Consider the following 16,232-nt stretch of genomic DNA (forward strand, 5'->3'; position numbering starts at 1 on the left):
TGTCCCTACTAAAAATACAAACATTAGCTGCGCGTGGTGGCACATGCCTTTAATCCCAGCTACTCAGGAGGATGAAGCAGGAGAATTGCTTGAATCTGGGAGGTGGAGGTTGCAGTGAGCCGAGATCGCACCACTGCACTCCAACCTGGGTGACAGAGCAAAACTCCACCTTAAAAAAGAAAAGGGAGGGGGAGGAACAACTCCATGGAGCTGGATAGTATTCAACTAATACCATGTGAAAGGAAGAGACTGGGTGGGGCTAAGATAAAGCTGCCAAACAGAATAGGTCAGTTGCATCTATCAGATAACATGGAGTTACCACATTTTATTCCTCATCTCAATGATGGTAATAAGGAAGATACTATTACTCTAATTGGTCTCCCCGATCATTCGGGGAGAGTAAAAGAAAAATTAAAAAAAAACAATAACAAGAAGGAGCAAAATGGGCCTGTGGATCTTAGAAATTAAGAGGAGGGGGAATCATTAAGGGGCCAAGTGTTTTGCTCTGATGCTTGGCTTCACCCCCATACTAGTGCAGGCTCAAGTAACACAGGATGACTTCTGCAAAGATACTGAGCCTTAAACGAAGGAATGAAGTTAGCACTACATAGTACTTCATTGTTCATTTTGCTACCCCAGCTTGTTGGTCTCTATCCTTGCTCACACTATTCATACCACAGGGAAAACAGGAGATACCAGAAATCAGAGATATAACACCTTACTTTTCTCCCAATCTCTCTCTCTTACTTCCTTTCTAAGAAGCCTTTCTTCATGTCAAAGCCAACTTCTTCTGCCCAGCATCTAAATATTTAGAAATGTGTTGTCCAATATAATAGCCACTAGCCACAGGTAGCTAATTAAATCTAAATGAACTACAATTAAAGTAATTAAACTTTAGCCCCTTCAACCACACTAGCCTCTTTTTGAGTGCTTGAGTGCCACATGTGGCTAATGTACTGGACATCATTACCAAAAGTTCTGCTAGATAAAGCACTGCTCTAGTAAACTATATTGCCTGTATCTTCTTCCTACCAATACATTCTTTTGCCCCTGAAAATATGACTCCCCCTCTTGACTTATTAACCCTCAAAATGTACCCTCCAATTACTAAAGTATCAATGAATGTCCCATTTTCAGTTATCTTACTTCTCAACCTCTCTGTTGAAATTAAGAACCACTGGAAAACATCCAATCTTTTTTTTTTTTTTTTTTTTTTTGAGAGGAAGTCTCACTCTGGAGTGCAGTGCTCTATCTTGGCTCACTGCAACCTCCACCTCCTGGGTTCAAGCAATTCTCCTGCCTCAGCCTCCCAAGTAGCTGGGATTACAGGTGCCTGCCACCATGCCCGGCTAATTTTTTGTATTTTCAGTTGACACGGGGCTTCACCATGTTAGCCAGGATGGTCTCAATCTCCTGATCTCTTGATCCGCCCGCCTTGGCCTCCCAAAGTGCTGGGTTTACAGGTGTGAGCCACTGTGCCCGGCTAACCCTGACCTTCTTTAACTACTCATCGGTCTTCTTTCCCTCCAATCAGTTCCATTTGGCTCCTCCTCCTACATAACGTTTTCCTCACTGTTTAATTTTATATATATATATGTTTGCAATTGTCCTTTATGGTTCTAATTTACCTCCACGGTGTAAACTACCTGTACCCCTTATGGATTCCCAACTCCCTATGTCAACCTCTCTGCCTCAAACCCTAGAATTTTGTTTTCACCCAGATATCTGTCAGACTGTCAGCCACATGTTCTTTCCTTTCCCTCCACTCCCTAAAACAGGACAATGTGACCTCCCTACATCTTTAACCCCATCATTTTCCTACTTTCTTTTGAGGGTCTCATTCTGTCGCCCACACTGGAGAGCAGCAGTGCGATCACAGCTAGCTGCAGACTCAAACTCCCAGGCACAAATGATCCTCTGGTTTCGGGCTTCCAAGTAGATAGGACTACAGGCGCGCACCACCGTGTCTAGCTAATTGTTTACAATATTTTGTAGAGACAGGGTCTCACTTTGTTGCCAGGCTGGTCTCATACTCCTGGGCAAGGAATCTTCACACCTCAGCCTCCCAAAGTGCTGGGATTACAGGCATAAGCCACTGAACCTGGCTCATTCTCTTACTCTAAAAACCAGTCATCCTTATCTTTTCCTCCTCATATCAAGTGGCCAGGCCTTTCACAATGCCTGTCTTTATTTAGCACCATCTTTCCTGCCACTACTCTAGCTCAGACCCTGATTATTCTCTCCTAGAAAACTCAATTAACCTAACCCAATTTTTTCCAAAGTGTGGTATATTCACTGCTATAGTTACTTTAATGTGATTAGGAAAAAACACTAACCCACCAAACCTTTGATTGCCAAATAGAATTGCGTCAAGTAAGAATCAAATAAATTATGAAACAAGTAGATTTGAAGAAAACAATGTAGGCAGCAGTGAATATGGAAAAAGCCATCAAAAATGGTAATGTAGCCGGGCATGGTGGCTCACGCCTGTAATCCCAGCACTTTGGGAGGCCAAGGTGGGTGGATCACGAGGTCAAGAGATCGAGACCATCCTGCAACATGGTAAAACCCCGGCTCTACTAAAAATACAAAAAATTAGCTGGGCATGGTGGCGCGTGCCTGTAATCCCAGCTACTTAGGAGACTGAGGCAGGAAAATTGCCTGAACCCAGGAGGCGGAGGTTGCGGTGAGCCGAGATCGTGCCATTGCACTCCAGCCTGGGTAACAAGAGTGAAACTCCGTGTCAAAAAAAAAAAAAAAAAAAAAGGTAATGTAAGTGGCTGAAATGTGCTATTCAGATCACAACATATCCTGTTCAAAATCTCCAGTGGCATCCCCACCATTAACTCTTAAGTAAAATTGTAACTCCTCAGCCTGATTTTAACACACAACCCTGTCCCCTACTCTGTCCAAATCTACCTTTGTAGCTACTGTGACCTTCTCATCTCTGGCTATACCTTTATTATTTTGTTTCTCTTTAAATGGAATGCTCAGGCCAGGTGGCTCAAATCTGTTATCCCAACACTTTGGGAAGCCAAGGTGGGTGGATCACTTGAGGTCAGGAGTTCGCGACCAGCCTGGCCAACATGCTGAAACCCTGTCTGTACTAAAAATACAAAAATCAGCTAAGCGTGGTGGCGGGTACCTGTAATCCCAGCTCCTTGGGAAGCTGAGACAAGAGAATTGCTTGAACCCCGAAGGCGGAGGTTGCAGTGAGCCACAATCTCGCCATTACACTCCAGCCTGGGTGACAGAGCGCGACTCCATCTCAAAATAAATAAATAAATAAATAAATGGAATGCTCAACATTCACTATCCCACAACCCAACTCTGCTTGTCAAAAATCCAGTTCTGGAACCCAATAAAAATGAATATGCAACTTTAACATGTTGGCTGGGTGTGGTGGCTCATGCCTGTAATCTCATCACTTTGGGAGACCGAGGCTAACCTGAGGTCAGGAGTTTGATACCAGCCTGGCCAACATGGTGAAACCTCACCTCTACTAAATAATACAAAAATTAGCCAGGCGTGGTGACAGGCACCTATAATCCCAGCTACTCGGGAGGCTGAGGTGGGAGAATTGCTTCAACCCAGAAGGCAGAGGTTGCAGTGAGCCAAGATCATGCCACTGCACTCCAGCCTAGACAACAAGAGTGAAACTCCATCTCACAAAAAAAAAAAAAAAAAAAGTTTTAACATGTTTATGAAGTACCTATTACATGCCTTTTTCCATGAGTTTTTCCAAATCATCTCTGCTAGCATCAATCTCTTCCCCTCCACTCAACTCCCATAACGCTATTATTTGTGGCACTCATCTCGCAGTACCTATAGCTTTATGTATGTTCTCTCCCCTAGTAGAATCTAAGCAACTTGAGAGTAGGAATGGTACCTCCATCTTTATTTCTGTCCCCATCTTAATATCCTATACCTAGAAGATACCTGGAAGTGTCAGCTGGGCCAGGCCGGTGGCTCACACCTGTAATCCCAGCACTTTGGGATGCTCGGGGGGGGGTGGGGGGGGGTGGATCACGAGGTCAGGAGTTCAAGACCAGCCTGGCCAACATGATGAAACTTGGTATCTACTAAAAATACAAAAAAAAAAAAAAAAAAAATTTCCTGGGTGTGATAGTGGGCGCCTGTAATCCCAGCTACTAGGAAGGCTGAGGCAGAGAACTGCTTGAACCCAGGAGGCAGAAGTTGCAGTGAGCTGAGATCACACCACTGTACTCCAGCCTGGGTGACAGAGCGAGACTAGTCTCAAAAAAAAAATAGTGTCAGATGAATAAATGAATCTGAACCTTAATCTCAAAGGCTATGCAGCAGTAAGAACTGGAATGGACAAAAAGCAACCTGAATTTGATATGAGACTTAAAAGTTTTAGATTAAGGAAAACTTCCCTACCTGATTATATCCGTTTAAAGAAGAGCAGAAGTATTTTTCTAAGAGATGGAATCTTGCTGTGCTGCCCAGGCTGGTGCACTACAGTGGCTATTCACAGGTGCAATCCCACTACTGAACAGCACAGGAATTTTGACCTGCTCCATTTCTGACCTGGGCCAGTTTACCTCTCCTTAGGCAATGTCGTTGTTCTCCACTCCCAGGAGATCACCATACTGATGCCAAATTTAGTGAGGACACCTGACTGGCATAGCATACTACAGTGCAGAACTCCTGAGCTGAAGCCTTCCTCCTGCCTCAGCCTCCCAAGTAGCTACAGGCACTATAGGCATGTGCCATTGCACCCAGCTGAAAGAAAAGAAAATTTTAAATACAAACCCTTCTGAGAAACCAAAGTACTAAGTGAACTACACTTAAGTGCTTGGATTAGTATAATTCACAGCTATACTATTCAGAAATCTCTGCTGCGTAAATTGGAATGGGAAATTTCTAAAATGTTGATAATTAATTCCACGTTATGAATCAGGAAAAATTTTACTAGCAGATATTTATGTATGTAATAAATCATCAACCCCATATGCACATTATTTGAAATATTCATGACTGGCCATTTTAGTTTTCCCAATAATAATTTATCACTTGTCTTATATCCCACTAGCACACACTAGTAGGCAAACGATAGCAAGTCTCAAATATGTAAGAAAGATTTAAAGAAGAAAAAGTAAAACTGTTGAGAATTCTATCCATTGTATATTTTTCTGTGAGTTGGGATGATGTAACTCGTCAATCTTAGCAATAATATATTGAGTTCTGAGTGTTCTGAGGATGCACCATTTGAACTACGAGTAAAAGGGTACAGAATGTGTATTGAGAGCCACTTCAATGGCTTCTCAATGACACTACAGCAAAGGAGGAGGACCTGAAGAGAGAATGGAAACACTGCAGGCAGATGATTTAAGAACCTGGAAATAAGGAATTTAATCTTGTTCAGCCTGAGGAGTGTAACTAAAATTACCATTCTGAGGAACCTGTACTAAATCCATCACTCTGGTAGAATCAGATCAGCTGAGTTTAAATGTCAAGAAAAAATAGACACACACAAAAGTGGCTTTGATTATGTAAGTCAGAGGTAGGGGAGCCTACGATATAGCTCTTCCCCACATCACAACCCCAAGGCTCCTTCTTAGGGACAGCAGCAGCTTTGTCAATGACACAAATGCAGGGTGGCATGAGGTTTCCAGCAGCTTAACATTTTAATTTGGGGTGGGGGTGGAAGAAAATACATAAGTTGCTTTTGTGCCCCCCCATCCTAATGCCTTGGGGACCAGCCAGGCTGACCCAAATGGAATCCAGAGCGAGTGGGGCGTTGGGTTCCCCGAGGAGGAAAGGGGGCAGATCCAGAACAGAGCAGAAACGGTGATAATTATCTGTATGAAAAAGTAAGGATACTCTAGGTGAGAAGGACTGGCATCAATCTAGATAGCAAATTAGGAGAAAGGAAGAGGAAAAAAAGGAAGAGGTGGCAGCAGGAATAAAAAAAGACAGCCAGACACTTTAGCCTGAGAAATTTGGCTTCTTTTCAGGGTTAGTGGGAAAGATACAAAGAAGCCGATTAGCATCAAGGATCAGGGATCCACAGCAAACAGATGAACTCCCAGCTCTCTTTGGTGCTGTTTACCACTTGGCTTGCTTCTGGGACTCAGCAATTCTTAGGTGAATTTGGTATTTCTCATCTTAAATAGTTCCCTAAACTTTAATATCAGGGAACAAATCAAACACACCCAGGAGGCCTGAATTTTGTTTTAATGTGTCAGGGCCCAAGTCACTGGCTCTCTGGGCCCAATTTCCTTAGTTGCATGGATTCTAACTCTAGCAGTATCCCTTCTGAGAAGACTAAATTTGAGAAGCAAATATAAAAATTAGTGTAATGAAAAAACTATAAATACAAAGTATAAAAGTTTCAAGTCAATCAGGGTTCTCCCTCTGATCCAAGATTAACTGCTTCCAGAGCATTTTTTTTTTTTCAAGACAGAGTCTCATTCTTTCACCCAGACCGCATAATCTTGGCTGATTGTAACCTCCAACTCCCAGTTTCAAGCGATTCTCCTGCCTCAGCCTCCCAAGTAGCTGGGATTATAGACGTGCACCACCACGCCCAGCTAATTTTCTTAATATTTTTTAGTAGAGACGGGGTTTCGCCATGTTGGCCAAGCTGGTCTTGAACTCCTGGCCTCCAGTCATCCGCCCCCTCCCCCCGCAGCCTCCCAAAGTGCTGGGATTACAGGTGTGAGCCACTGGGTCCGGCCTTTAATATTTTTTTTTTGAGACACAGTCTTGCTCTCTATTGCCCAGGCTGGAGTGCAGTGGTATAATCTTGGCTCACTGCAACCTCTGCCTCCCAGGTTCAAGCGATTCTCCTGCCTCAGCCTCCTGAGCAGCTGGGATTACTGGCACACTGCCACCATGCCTGGCTAATTTTTGTATTTTTAGTAGAGACGGGGTTTCACCATGTTGGCCAGGCTGGTCTCGAACCCCTCACCTCAGGTGATCCACCAGCCTCAGCCTCCCAAAATGCTGGGATTACAGGCGTGAGCCACCACGCCCGGCCACGCCTCCAGAGCTTTTGCCAAACAAATAACCAGCACCAATGTTTCAAAGATAAGGGTGGAGATTCTATAGTTTCCAGAGGATAAAACCAAAGCACACCACTATGCATAGCTTGTACCCCCATCCACCCACAAGCCAAGATCCCAGCCCCACTCTGCTGTCAGATAGTTACATAGAGGTCATGTCATTGAGGGCGTGGTCCAGCTCCTCGCTAATGGCCTTGTACTTCAGTTTCTGGGCATAGAGCTCATCTGGACAGGCACAGGAACCACAGGGAGGAATGAGGGGACAGAGTGAAAGGTTTCAGAAGCAGATGAAGAGAGGGAATCATTAGAAATTAGGAAAAGTGTGACTGTGGGTCTAATACCACAGTTAGGAAAACATCTATTCTGGCAACCATGACTGGGCATGTTCAGATCTACTCTCTCCTATGACCAACTCCCTTTTTCGATACCCCTTATCCACTGCAGCAAGGGCTGAGAACCTGGGCACAATCATAACTAGAAATTCCCATTACCAAAGGCACTCAAGAGGATATCACTCCCATCCAGGTACCCAATTCCAGGAACGAAAACAGCAAAGGGAGAGAGTAGACATCCATATTCAGACACTTCTCTGCCTACGAAGTGTGAACCCTATTAGTGGCCCCTTTGCTCCACAGGTTGCCACTGCGACTCTTCCGAGAGCATAACAAAGGAGCATACATCAGAGCTCTCCAAGCAAAGAGCACGTGCCCTTGTCAGGGTGGATGGCAGTTACCAACTTGCAGGGACAGAAGGTATTTAGAAAGCTCCTGACATTTGTTGTCAGTGCCCAGATATGGTTATTCCACAACTTCATTTCTTTGATAAGTACCCCACAACTTGAGTGGTGAAAAGAATTGTGGAAAGTAGCCATGAACTGACGTGTGTCTTGCCCTTCTGAAATCATGGCTTCCATTTAAACCTACAGACTAAAGGTTTAAGACTACTAAATTGGAGGTAAATGCAGCCATTATCATTTTCCTCAAAGGGAAGAATACAAATTGCAGAATATTAGGTGAAGTCTTCTGAAAGGAAAAGATTAATTTTAAAAATCCAATCCTAGGGTTTGACCCACTTTGCCTAGCTGTGGCATAGGACTAGGACAGTGAACATGATATTAATACATGCCAAGTCACTAGCAACTTCCTTTGGTGTACAGGAAAAAGAGATGAATGGTTAATAGGCAAGGTCTTCCTCTATATTTTTCTATTTCAATCCCTCTTCCAGGTTCCATACCTTCCAAGTCATCAATTGTCTTTTCCAGCTTGGCTACTGATCTCTCAGCAAACTCAGCACGGGTCTCTGCCTGGGGGAAATATGAAATCAGTCAGAATCCAAGATGTAGACAAAGAACAACAATCTCTATTTCTTTCACCTTCTACTTCTGGACCTTTCAGAACCCAAACTAGCCAGTCTAAGTCCACATTAATGCCTTTTATACCTCTAAATGTTTTGGGTCCTGCCCTATAATCCCCTCAGCTCACCTCCTTGAGTTTATCAGTAAGAATTTTGATCTCTTCCTCATATTTGTCTTCTTTTTGAGAGTACTGTAAGAGAAGTAGATTAAAATTTCAGAGTAGAAATTAGTCACACAGACAATACCCCTGTCCCTACACTTACTCTTACATTTAATATCCTCCTGGACTTAATGTGCTGAATGGTCCAAGAGTAAGAGCAAGGCCTGGCTCTGGACAACAGGTCCTTGAAATCCAGAAATCTATGTCTTTAGAGTCATGATATCCACAGATAAAAATTCTCCAAGACTTTTTAAGATGGATCTAAGCTTCGATATTATTCAGATCAACCCAAGGAAGTGTTTTTCCTTTCCCCTGCGTAATGAGCAGAAGTAGTGGCATCCCAAGGTCACATGACTGAAACACTCCCACATGATGGTAAAGTGAAGTCATCTGTCTTGATTGCTCATTAGGTCTCAGAGCTGAGTCTGTCTGTTGCCCCCATCTGTCTGCTAGAAAGTCTGTTAGGGCCCCTGATTATTGCCTTTCAGCACAGCAGTATCAGCCTGAGGAGCACATGACTCCAGGAACCTGAGACCATGAAGTTATTTTCATCAAAGCAATCAAAGTGCACAAAAAGTAGCATTCAACCCAGAATCTGAATACATGGTAAGTAGGTAGGAGAGGACACGCCTCACTGGATTATATATGGAATGGGTGTCTCCAGTCTTTCACCAAGGGCAGGGCTGGGCCCAGGCCCCAAAGCCTGTCACTTTCACAAACCAGCCCCTACCTTCTCCGCCTGAGCCTCAAGAGACTTGAGGTTGTTGGTGACATTCTTCAGCTCCTCCTCCAGCTCAGAACACTTACTGTGAATATTTTAAATACCGCAGGAGAGGAAAGGGGAAGAGGAAGAGAATAAAAAAAGGGAGAGAGACACATAGATGTGAATTGAACCTATATGTAGAGAGAGTTGGAAGGCATACTGGGGAAAAGATGTTCCCAAGTAACCTGAGCAAGCATCAACCCTCCTCCCTCTACCATAGAACATGTCAGGAGCTGGACCTTCCTGGGCTCAAAATGTTTGAATACTAATAAAGAAAGAACACTTGAGAGCACTCTACTACCAGGAACAAGTCATAATTGTCACCCGGGGTGGAGGTGGGAACAAATGCCCAACCCAGTCCCCCAAATCACCCAAAGGAAGGAGACCCTGTGGAGAGGCAGTGAAGCAACTAGGAAAGAGATGAAAGATGCCAAGTAAGTGGAAAAGAATGAAGCATTCCATGAAGAGATGAGACAGCACTCAACAAAATCAACCAGTGGAGGGGAGGCAGCTGCAAAACAAAAACAAAACAAACAAAACAAAACCACACCATATATATATATATAAAATCTTGCTGTGGGTTTAATGGTTAGTACCTTTTCTTCAGCAGCACTCAGACACTTCAGATTCTGGTCCATCAGTCTGATCTGCTCATCCATCTCTCGGCAACGGCTGTTAGTGATAGTCACGGGGATGGCACAAGCCAGGTTGTGGGGAGGGAGAAAGGTCAAAAAGGAACACAGCAAGAAAACAAGCAGCAAAACGAAAAAAAAAACTTCAAAAAATGGGAAGAGAACACCACCATGATCATGATATGTTATGTCTGGCAGAAGGGAATGTAAGGGAAGCACAAATATATAAGCATCAGCACTGACTTTGTTATACAAGGCCCAGAAGGTACCAATGGGGAGCAGTTAATATCTATCCTTGCCCTAAGGATCCCCAGCAGATTGGCAAAGTGGCAAAAACAGACACCAGATTTTTTTATTTGTTTTAGTGACAGGGTCTCTCTATGTCGCCCAGGCTGGCCTCCAACTCCTGGGTTCAAGCCATCCTCCTGCCTTGGCATCCTAAGTAGCTGGGACCATAGGTGTGAGCCACCACACCCAGCCAGACACCAGATCTTAAATCAGGACAGCCACTTTGATGCTTTCCACCCCAGGTGGAAGGACCCAGTAGGATCTTCCAGCTAACTGTTCACCATGTATTAGTCCTTATTTGCTCTCAATTTGTAAACCCTACCAAAAATAAATAAATAAATAAATAAATAAGAAAGCCTCTTTTGTCACCGGTCACTAGTCAGGAGAATAAGGAAGCCTAAAGCCATTCTTGGGCCTAAAAAAGCACTATAGATGACTCCCACTCCCTAGGCCCTGTTTAACAAGGTTGAAAGAATGCTAATTTATTCTTATTAGTGCCCAAGCCAAAGGGGAAGGGACAAAATGGTGTGACAAGATTTGAGGAGCTAGATACTCACGACTCTGCCAGCTCAGCTCGTTCCTCTGTGCGTTCCAAGTCTCCTTCAATGATCACCAACTTACGAGCCACCTACAGGAAAATATTCCAGTATAGCTTAGTGAAGCAAAGGAATCATTTACTGCATTATTCTTTGCAAAAGCCTGATATCACTGAAGAGAGGGATAAACAGAAGGTCACTTACCTCTTCATACTTCCTATCTGCCTCTTCTGCAATGTGCTTAGCTTCTTTGAGTTGGATTTCCTGGAGTTCCATCTTCTCTTCATCTTTTAAGGCCCGGTTTTCAATAACCTTCATACCTCTGCCAGAAACAGGACAAATACAATACTGACACCCTCAGGAGTATGTCATCAGTTCCACTCCAAGGGTCTCAGAATTGTACTTTTAAAAGCCCATTCCTTGAGGTGGCTCACGCCTATAATCCCAGCACTTTGGGAGGCCAAGGTGGGCAGATCACAAGGTCAGAAGTTCGAGACCAGCCTGGCCAACATGGTAAAACCCCATCTCTACTAAAAATACAAAAATTAGCCCAATATGGTGGCTTGCATCTGTACTCCCAGCTACTCGGGAGGCTGAGGCAGGAGAATTACTTGAACCTGAGAGGTAGAAGTTGCAGTAAGCCACGATCACGCCATTGCACTCCAGCAAGATAAGAACAAGACTGTCTAAAAAAAAAACAAAAAAGTGCATTCCTCTGTCTGCCCCTCAAATGGAAATTCCATATTACTACTCCATCTTAGTTTACTTCATTTAAAACTTTTTGTTATAAAGATAATACATCCTGGCCAGGCGTAGTGGCTCATGCCTGTAATCCCAGTACATTGAGAGGTTGAGGCAAGTGGATCACTTGAAGTCAGGAGTTTGAAACCAGCCTGGCCAACATGGTGAAACTCTCTGTCCCTACTAAAATACAAAAATTAGCCGGGCACGGTGGCACACACCTGTAATTCCTGTAATACTTGGGAGGCTGAAGCAAGAGAATCACTCTAACCCAAGAGGCAGAGGCTGCAGTAAGCCAAGATCGTACCACTGCACACCAGACTGTCTCTCCTCCCACCTCGCAAAAAAAAAAATCCTTATTAAGAAATTAAATATATTTAAATATTAAATAAAAATACAGATTTATGTGGCCAGGCACAGTGACTCATGCCTATAATCCCAGCACTTTGGGAGGCTGACGCCAGCGGATCACTTGAGGTCAGGAGTTGGAAACCCGACTGGTCAACATGGTGAAACTGCGTCTCTACTAAAAATACAAAAATTAGCTGGGCGTAGTGGCAGGCACCTGTAATCCCAGCTACTCAGAGGAGGCTGAGGCATGAGACTTGCTTGAACCCAGGAGGCAGAGGTTGCAGTGAGCGGAGATTCTGCCACTGCCCTCCAGCCTGGGGGATAGAGCGAGACTCTGTCTCAAAAAATAGAAATAAAATAAAATAGATATTCTTAACTATATATATACATAAAAAATCCCACCCCAGCTTCCCTAAGTAATCATAAACTACATAGTTCTGCAACTTGTTCTCCTCACACTCTTCCCCGCCCCCCCACCATATTTAGCATGCAGCTATCCTTTCTTTCTTTCTTTCTTTCTTTTTTTTTTTTTTTGAGGAAGGCTCATTGCAATCTCCACCTCTTGGGTTCAAGTGATTCTTGTGCCTCAGCCTCCTGAATAGCTGAGATTACAGGCATGCGCCACCATGCCCAGCTAATTTTTGTACTTTTAGTAGAGACGGGGTTTTGCTGTGTTGGCCGGGCTGGTCTTGAACTCCTGGCCTCAAGTGATCGCCAAACTCAGCCTCCCAAAGTGTTGGGATTACAGGTATGAGACACTATGCCCAGTCCTCACTTTCTATAATTTGGACGTTACTATAATAGTATACACATAGTTGCCTCTTTCATTTTTACAGCTGCATAATAATAATGTACCTTTAGCAGGGCACTATTTATTCTGAAAAGCCTTAGATGTCAAACACCTCTGTTCTAATCTAACTCACATGTGGCAAGGAGACAACTGACTATTTTCAAAAAGATGAGTTGTGAATTGGTTTAAGGTCCATGGTTCTCAACCCTAGGATCACATTAAAATTAGCTGAGGAACTTCAAAAACATCAATGCCCAGACCCCTCTTGCAATTGATTCTAATGGAATTGGGATGAGATCTAAGCATCTGCAGTTTTAAACTCCCCAGTGATTCCGCCCTCACCCCCACCTATGACTCTTTTTTTTTTTTAATTTAAATTTTTTTTATTTTTACCCCCACCTATGATTCTAATAATGCAACAAGGGTTGAGAAGGCTTACTAAAAACAGACTGCCAAGCCTCACATCCAGAGTTTCTGATTTAGTAGATCAGGGTAGGTGCTGAGAATGTGAATTTCTACCAAGTTCCCAGGTATTGCTGATGCTGCTGGTCTGAGACCTTACTTAGAGAACCTCTGTTTTAGAGGAATTAATCTCACAAATAGAAGTTTATGATCCAGAAAGTGGAAGTCGTACTGGTGATCCCATTTTAAGGATCATTAGGGCAATTTGTAGGGAAATACCAATTACAAAAGGGTCACAGCATCTAGATTACCCTAACTCTGTCTTCAAGGGGAGAGAAAATGCAGAACAGAAAGGAGATCCTGTATGATGGAGTTAGTATTTTATTTTTATTGATTGATTGAGTCAGGCTCTTGCTCTGTCACCCAGGAGTGCAGTAGCACAACCACAGCTTACTGCAGCACCGACTTCCTGGGCTTGAGTGATCCTCCTGCCTCAGCCTCCCAAAGTGCTGGGATTACAGGCCTGAGCCACCACACACAGCCAGGAATACTATTTAAAAAACAGGTTTATAAGGAAATCTTGATCAGAACTATTATGAACTTCTTTTTAAAATACACATTCCGGCTCAGTGCAGTGGCTCACGCCTGTAATCCCAGCACTTTGGGAGGCCAAGGCAGAAAGCACAGGTCAAGAGATCCTGGCCAACATGCTGAAACCCCATCTCTACTAAAAATACAAAAATTATCTGGGTGTGGTGGCACGCGCCTGTGGTCTCAGCTACTCAGGAGGCTAATGCAGAATTGCTTGAATCTGGGAGATGGAGGTTGCAGTGAGCCGAGATCGCGCCACTATCCTCCAGCCTGGCAACAGAGCGAGACTCCAGCCTGGCAACAGAGCAAGACTCCATCTCAAAAAAAAAAAAAAAAAAAAATCCACACTCCATCAAGCTTCCCTACACACCTCTCACTCTCATCAGCAGCTTTTTCAGCTTCTTCCAGCTTTTGCAGGGCAGTGGCCAGGCGCTCCTGAGCACGGTCCAGCTCCTCTTCAACCAGCTGGATCCTACGGTTCAAGGAGGCCACCTCAGCCTCAGCCTGCATTTGAAGGAAAGAATGGAAAAGAGAAGCAGAGGCATGGTGAAAAGAAGAACAGTAAGTTTGGGATTGACTACCATAAAAATGCCAGAGTCTCACAGGGTAGAACTTGTCTTAGCTCAGCTGTTAAAAGATCTAGCAGACATAACTTTATATATATATATATATATCTCCTCCCTTTCCCATCAACGAACTCCCATATGTTCCACAGGAAGAGTGTTTTAAAACTCAGTTCCTTGCCCAGCCCAAGAGTTAGTACCACCCACTTCCTGGACTCAGTTCAAATTCCTAAACATACTGGAGTCAGAAAAGAAAGCCAATGAAGGGTTCCTTCTGCCTGAGCTCTGGCTTGGCAGTGTGTCTCATCCTCAGAAACCTTCTAAGTGTCTCATAAAGCAGAAAAAAATAAATAAGCAAGGTTTATTAAAGAGGGAATCCTGGATTACCTATTAATTGCTGTTTAACTCAAACTGTTATTTCTCTGATCACTTTACCCTAATATATCAAGACTAACTAGCCAAGGGAATGTCTTTCAGAATAGCCTTCAAGACTGGAAAGCAAAAGAATGGAACATTATTGCGATACCTACTCATCATCCCTTCTGCTTGAGTCCCCTACACCTTTTTAAAGTTGGCAACAAGGAGCTGCTTCTAGTTAAAATTATCTGCTTTGACAGCATTACAAAAAAGAAAAAAATCAAAAACAAAAAACGGGAGCAAAGAGAACATTTTCACCACACCCACTATCATTCCTCTAAATTTCTGAATTGTCTCCTTTCTATTCCTCCAGCCATCCCCTTAACTTTACCCTCTAGCTAATACAGATTACGACAATCTTCTTCCTGCCCTTCATCTCACAATGAAGTATAGGCTAGAGTCCAAGTAAACCCATGCTTGGATGAGTTTACTTTTCCTAGCAATGGAATAAGACAAGGAAAGAAGGAGGCAGCCTGAAGGTGGATGAATTGTAAAGCAGGAAAACCTCTTTCCATGACTGTCTCCCTGCTACCTTTACTGGTGGGAGGTACCCTGACAGCAACAATATTTAAGAATTTAATATGCCCGCACACCACCCAGTTCAGATGCTTATCCAAGTGCCTGGTAAACATGATCTCTCTTCTATAGCCCAGATTGTGCCTGAATTCTATTACCCTGATTTCTTCCTGGCAGGCAGGAGTTGGGGGAGCCATAGAAATAGCCTGGGCCACTGGCTCCGACAAGGAAGAATATAGACCAGACGACTCCTTTTAACAATCAAGATTGACACAAAAACTTCCACATACAAATATGAGAGGTTGGGGGCTGGGCGTGGTGGCTCACACTTTGGGAGGCCGAGGCGCGTGGATCACGAGGTCAAGAGATTGAGACCATCCTGGTCAACAAGGTGAAACCCCGTCTCTACTAAAAAATACAAAAATTAGCTGGGCATGGTGGCGCACGCCTATAGTCCCAGCTACTCGGGAGGCTGAGGCAGGAGAATTGCTTGAACCCAGGAGGCGGAGGTTGCGGTGAGCCGAGATCAAGCCATTGCACTCCAGCCTGGGTAACAAGAGTGAAACTCCATCTCAAACAAACAAACAAACAAACAAACAAACATGAGAGGTTGAAGAGACTAGGAAGGGAAGCAGAGGGCTGGGGCTACAATCTAGCCACCAGGCTACAGGAAAAGAAAATCGAGAAATCAACATAAGCTGAAATTACTAAGAAACCATTTGTGTCTAACTACACTATTCAAAACACCACAAAGACAAGTATTCTCTGCTTCTGTCTCTTCCAGAAAAACAGATGTCCTCTGTGACAACACACATTTCTCCTCACAAACCCAACAAGGCCACGGATCAAGAGCAAGTCAGGAGGCTCTCAGGCAAGAACTATGAGACACTGCCAGTAAAATGACTTACTCCCCTCAAATGAAAAATGCAACTAGATTTAGAAGCAGCTCATGAAATGTAAGGCATCATTCAGCTCACCAAACTGGAGTAGAAGATAACAGGCTATGGGGCGGGGGTGTACAGTTTCCATGACAGCAAGCTGGCTCGGGCAATTTCTCCCACAAATCAGCATTTACAATAGAATTCTTAGCAAGGCTG

The 16,232-nt window shown here is 43.8% G+C and overlaps 1 protein-coding gene across 14 annotated transcripts in view; it reads right to left on the reverse strand.

The window, feature by feature from the left end:
* Positions 1 to 16,232, reverse strand: part of TPM3 (tropomyosin 3) — a 34,205-nt gene that overhangs the window by 5,484 nt on the left and 12,489 nt on the right. For 4 of the 14 annotated variants that reach the window (XM_012476119.2, XM_012476128.2, XM_012476123.2 and 1 more), the window contains 6 exons: positions 14,010 to 14,143; positions 10,969 to 11,086; positions 10,786 to 10,856; positions 9,276 to 9,351; positions 8,513 to 8,575; positions 8,265 to 8,334 (listed from right to left, as the gene is read on the reverse strand). In XM_012476119.2, coding sequence (XP_012331542.1) covers positions 8,265 to 8,334; positions 8,513 to 8,575; positions 9,276 to 9,351; positions 10,786 to 10,856; positions 10,969 to 11,086; positions 14,010 to 14,143 — 532 coding nt within the window. Of the gene's footprint in view, positions 1 to 5,627; positions 5,826 to 7,177; positions 7,257 to 8,264; positions 8,335 to 8,512; positions 8,576 to 9,275; positions 9,352 to 9,904; positions 9,981 to 10,785; positions 10,857 to 10,968; positions 11,087 to 14,009; positions 14,144 to 16,232 lie in introns of those variants that run through there. The other 10 variants (XM_012476118.2, XM_012476126.2, XM_012476122.2 and 7 more) reach the window with 5 other exon arrangements.

The sequence above is a fragment of the Aotus nancymaae genome, unplaced genomic scaffold, assembly GCF_030222135.1.
Source record: "Aotus nancymaae isolate 86718 unplaced genomic scaffold, 86718_ANA_hifiasm-v0.15.2.pri h1tg000108l, whole genome shotgun sequence".
Classification (NCBI taxonomy): domain Eukaryota; kingdom Metazoa; phylum Chordata; class Mammalia; order Primates; family Aotidae; genus Aotus; species Aotus nancymaae.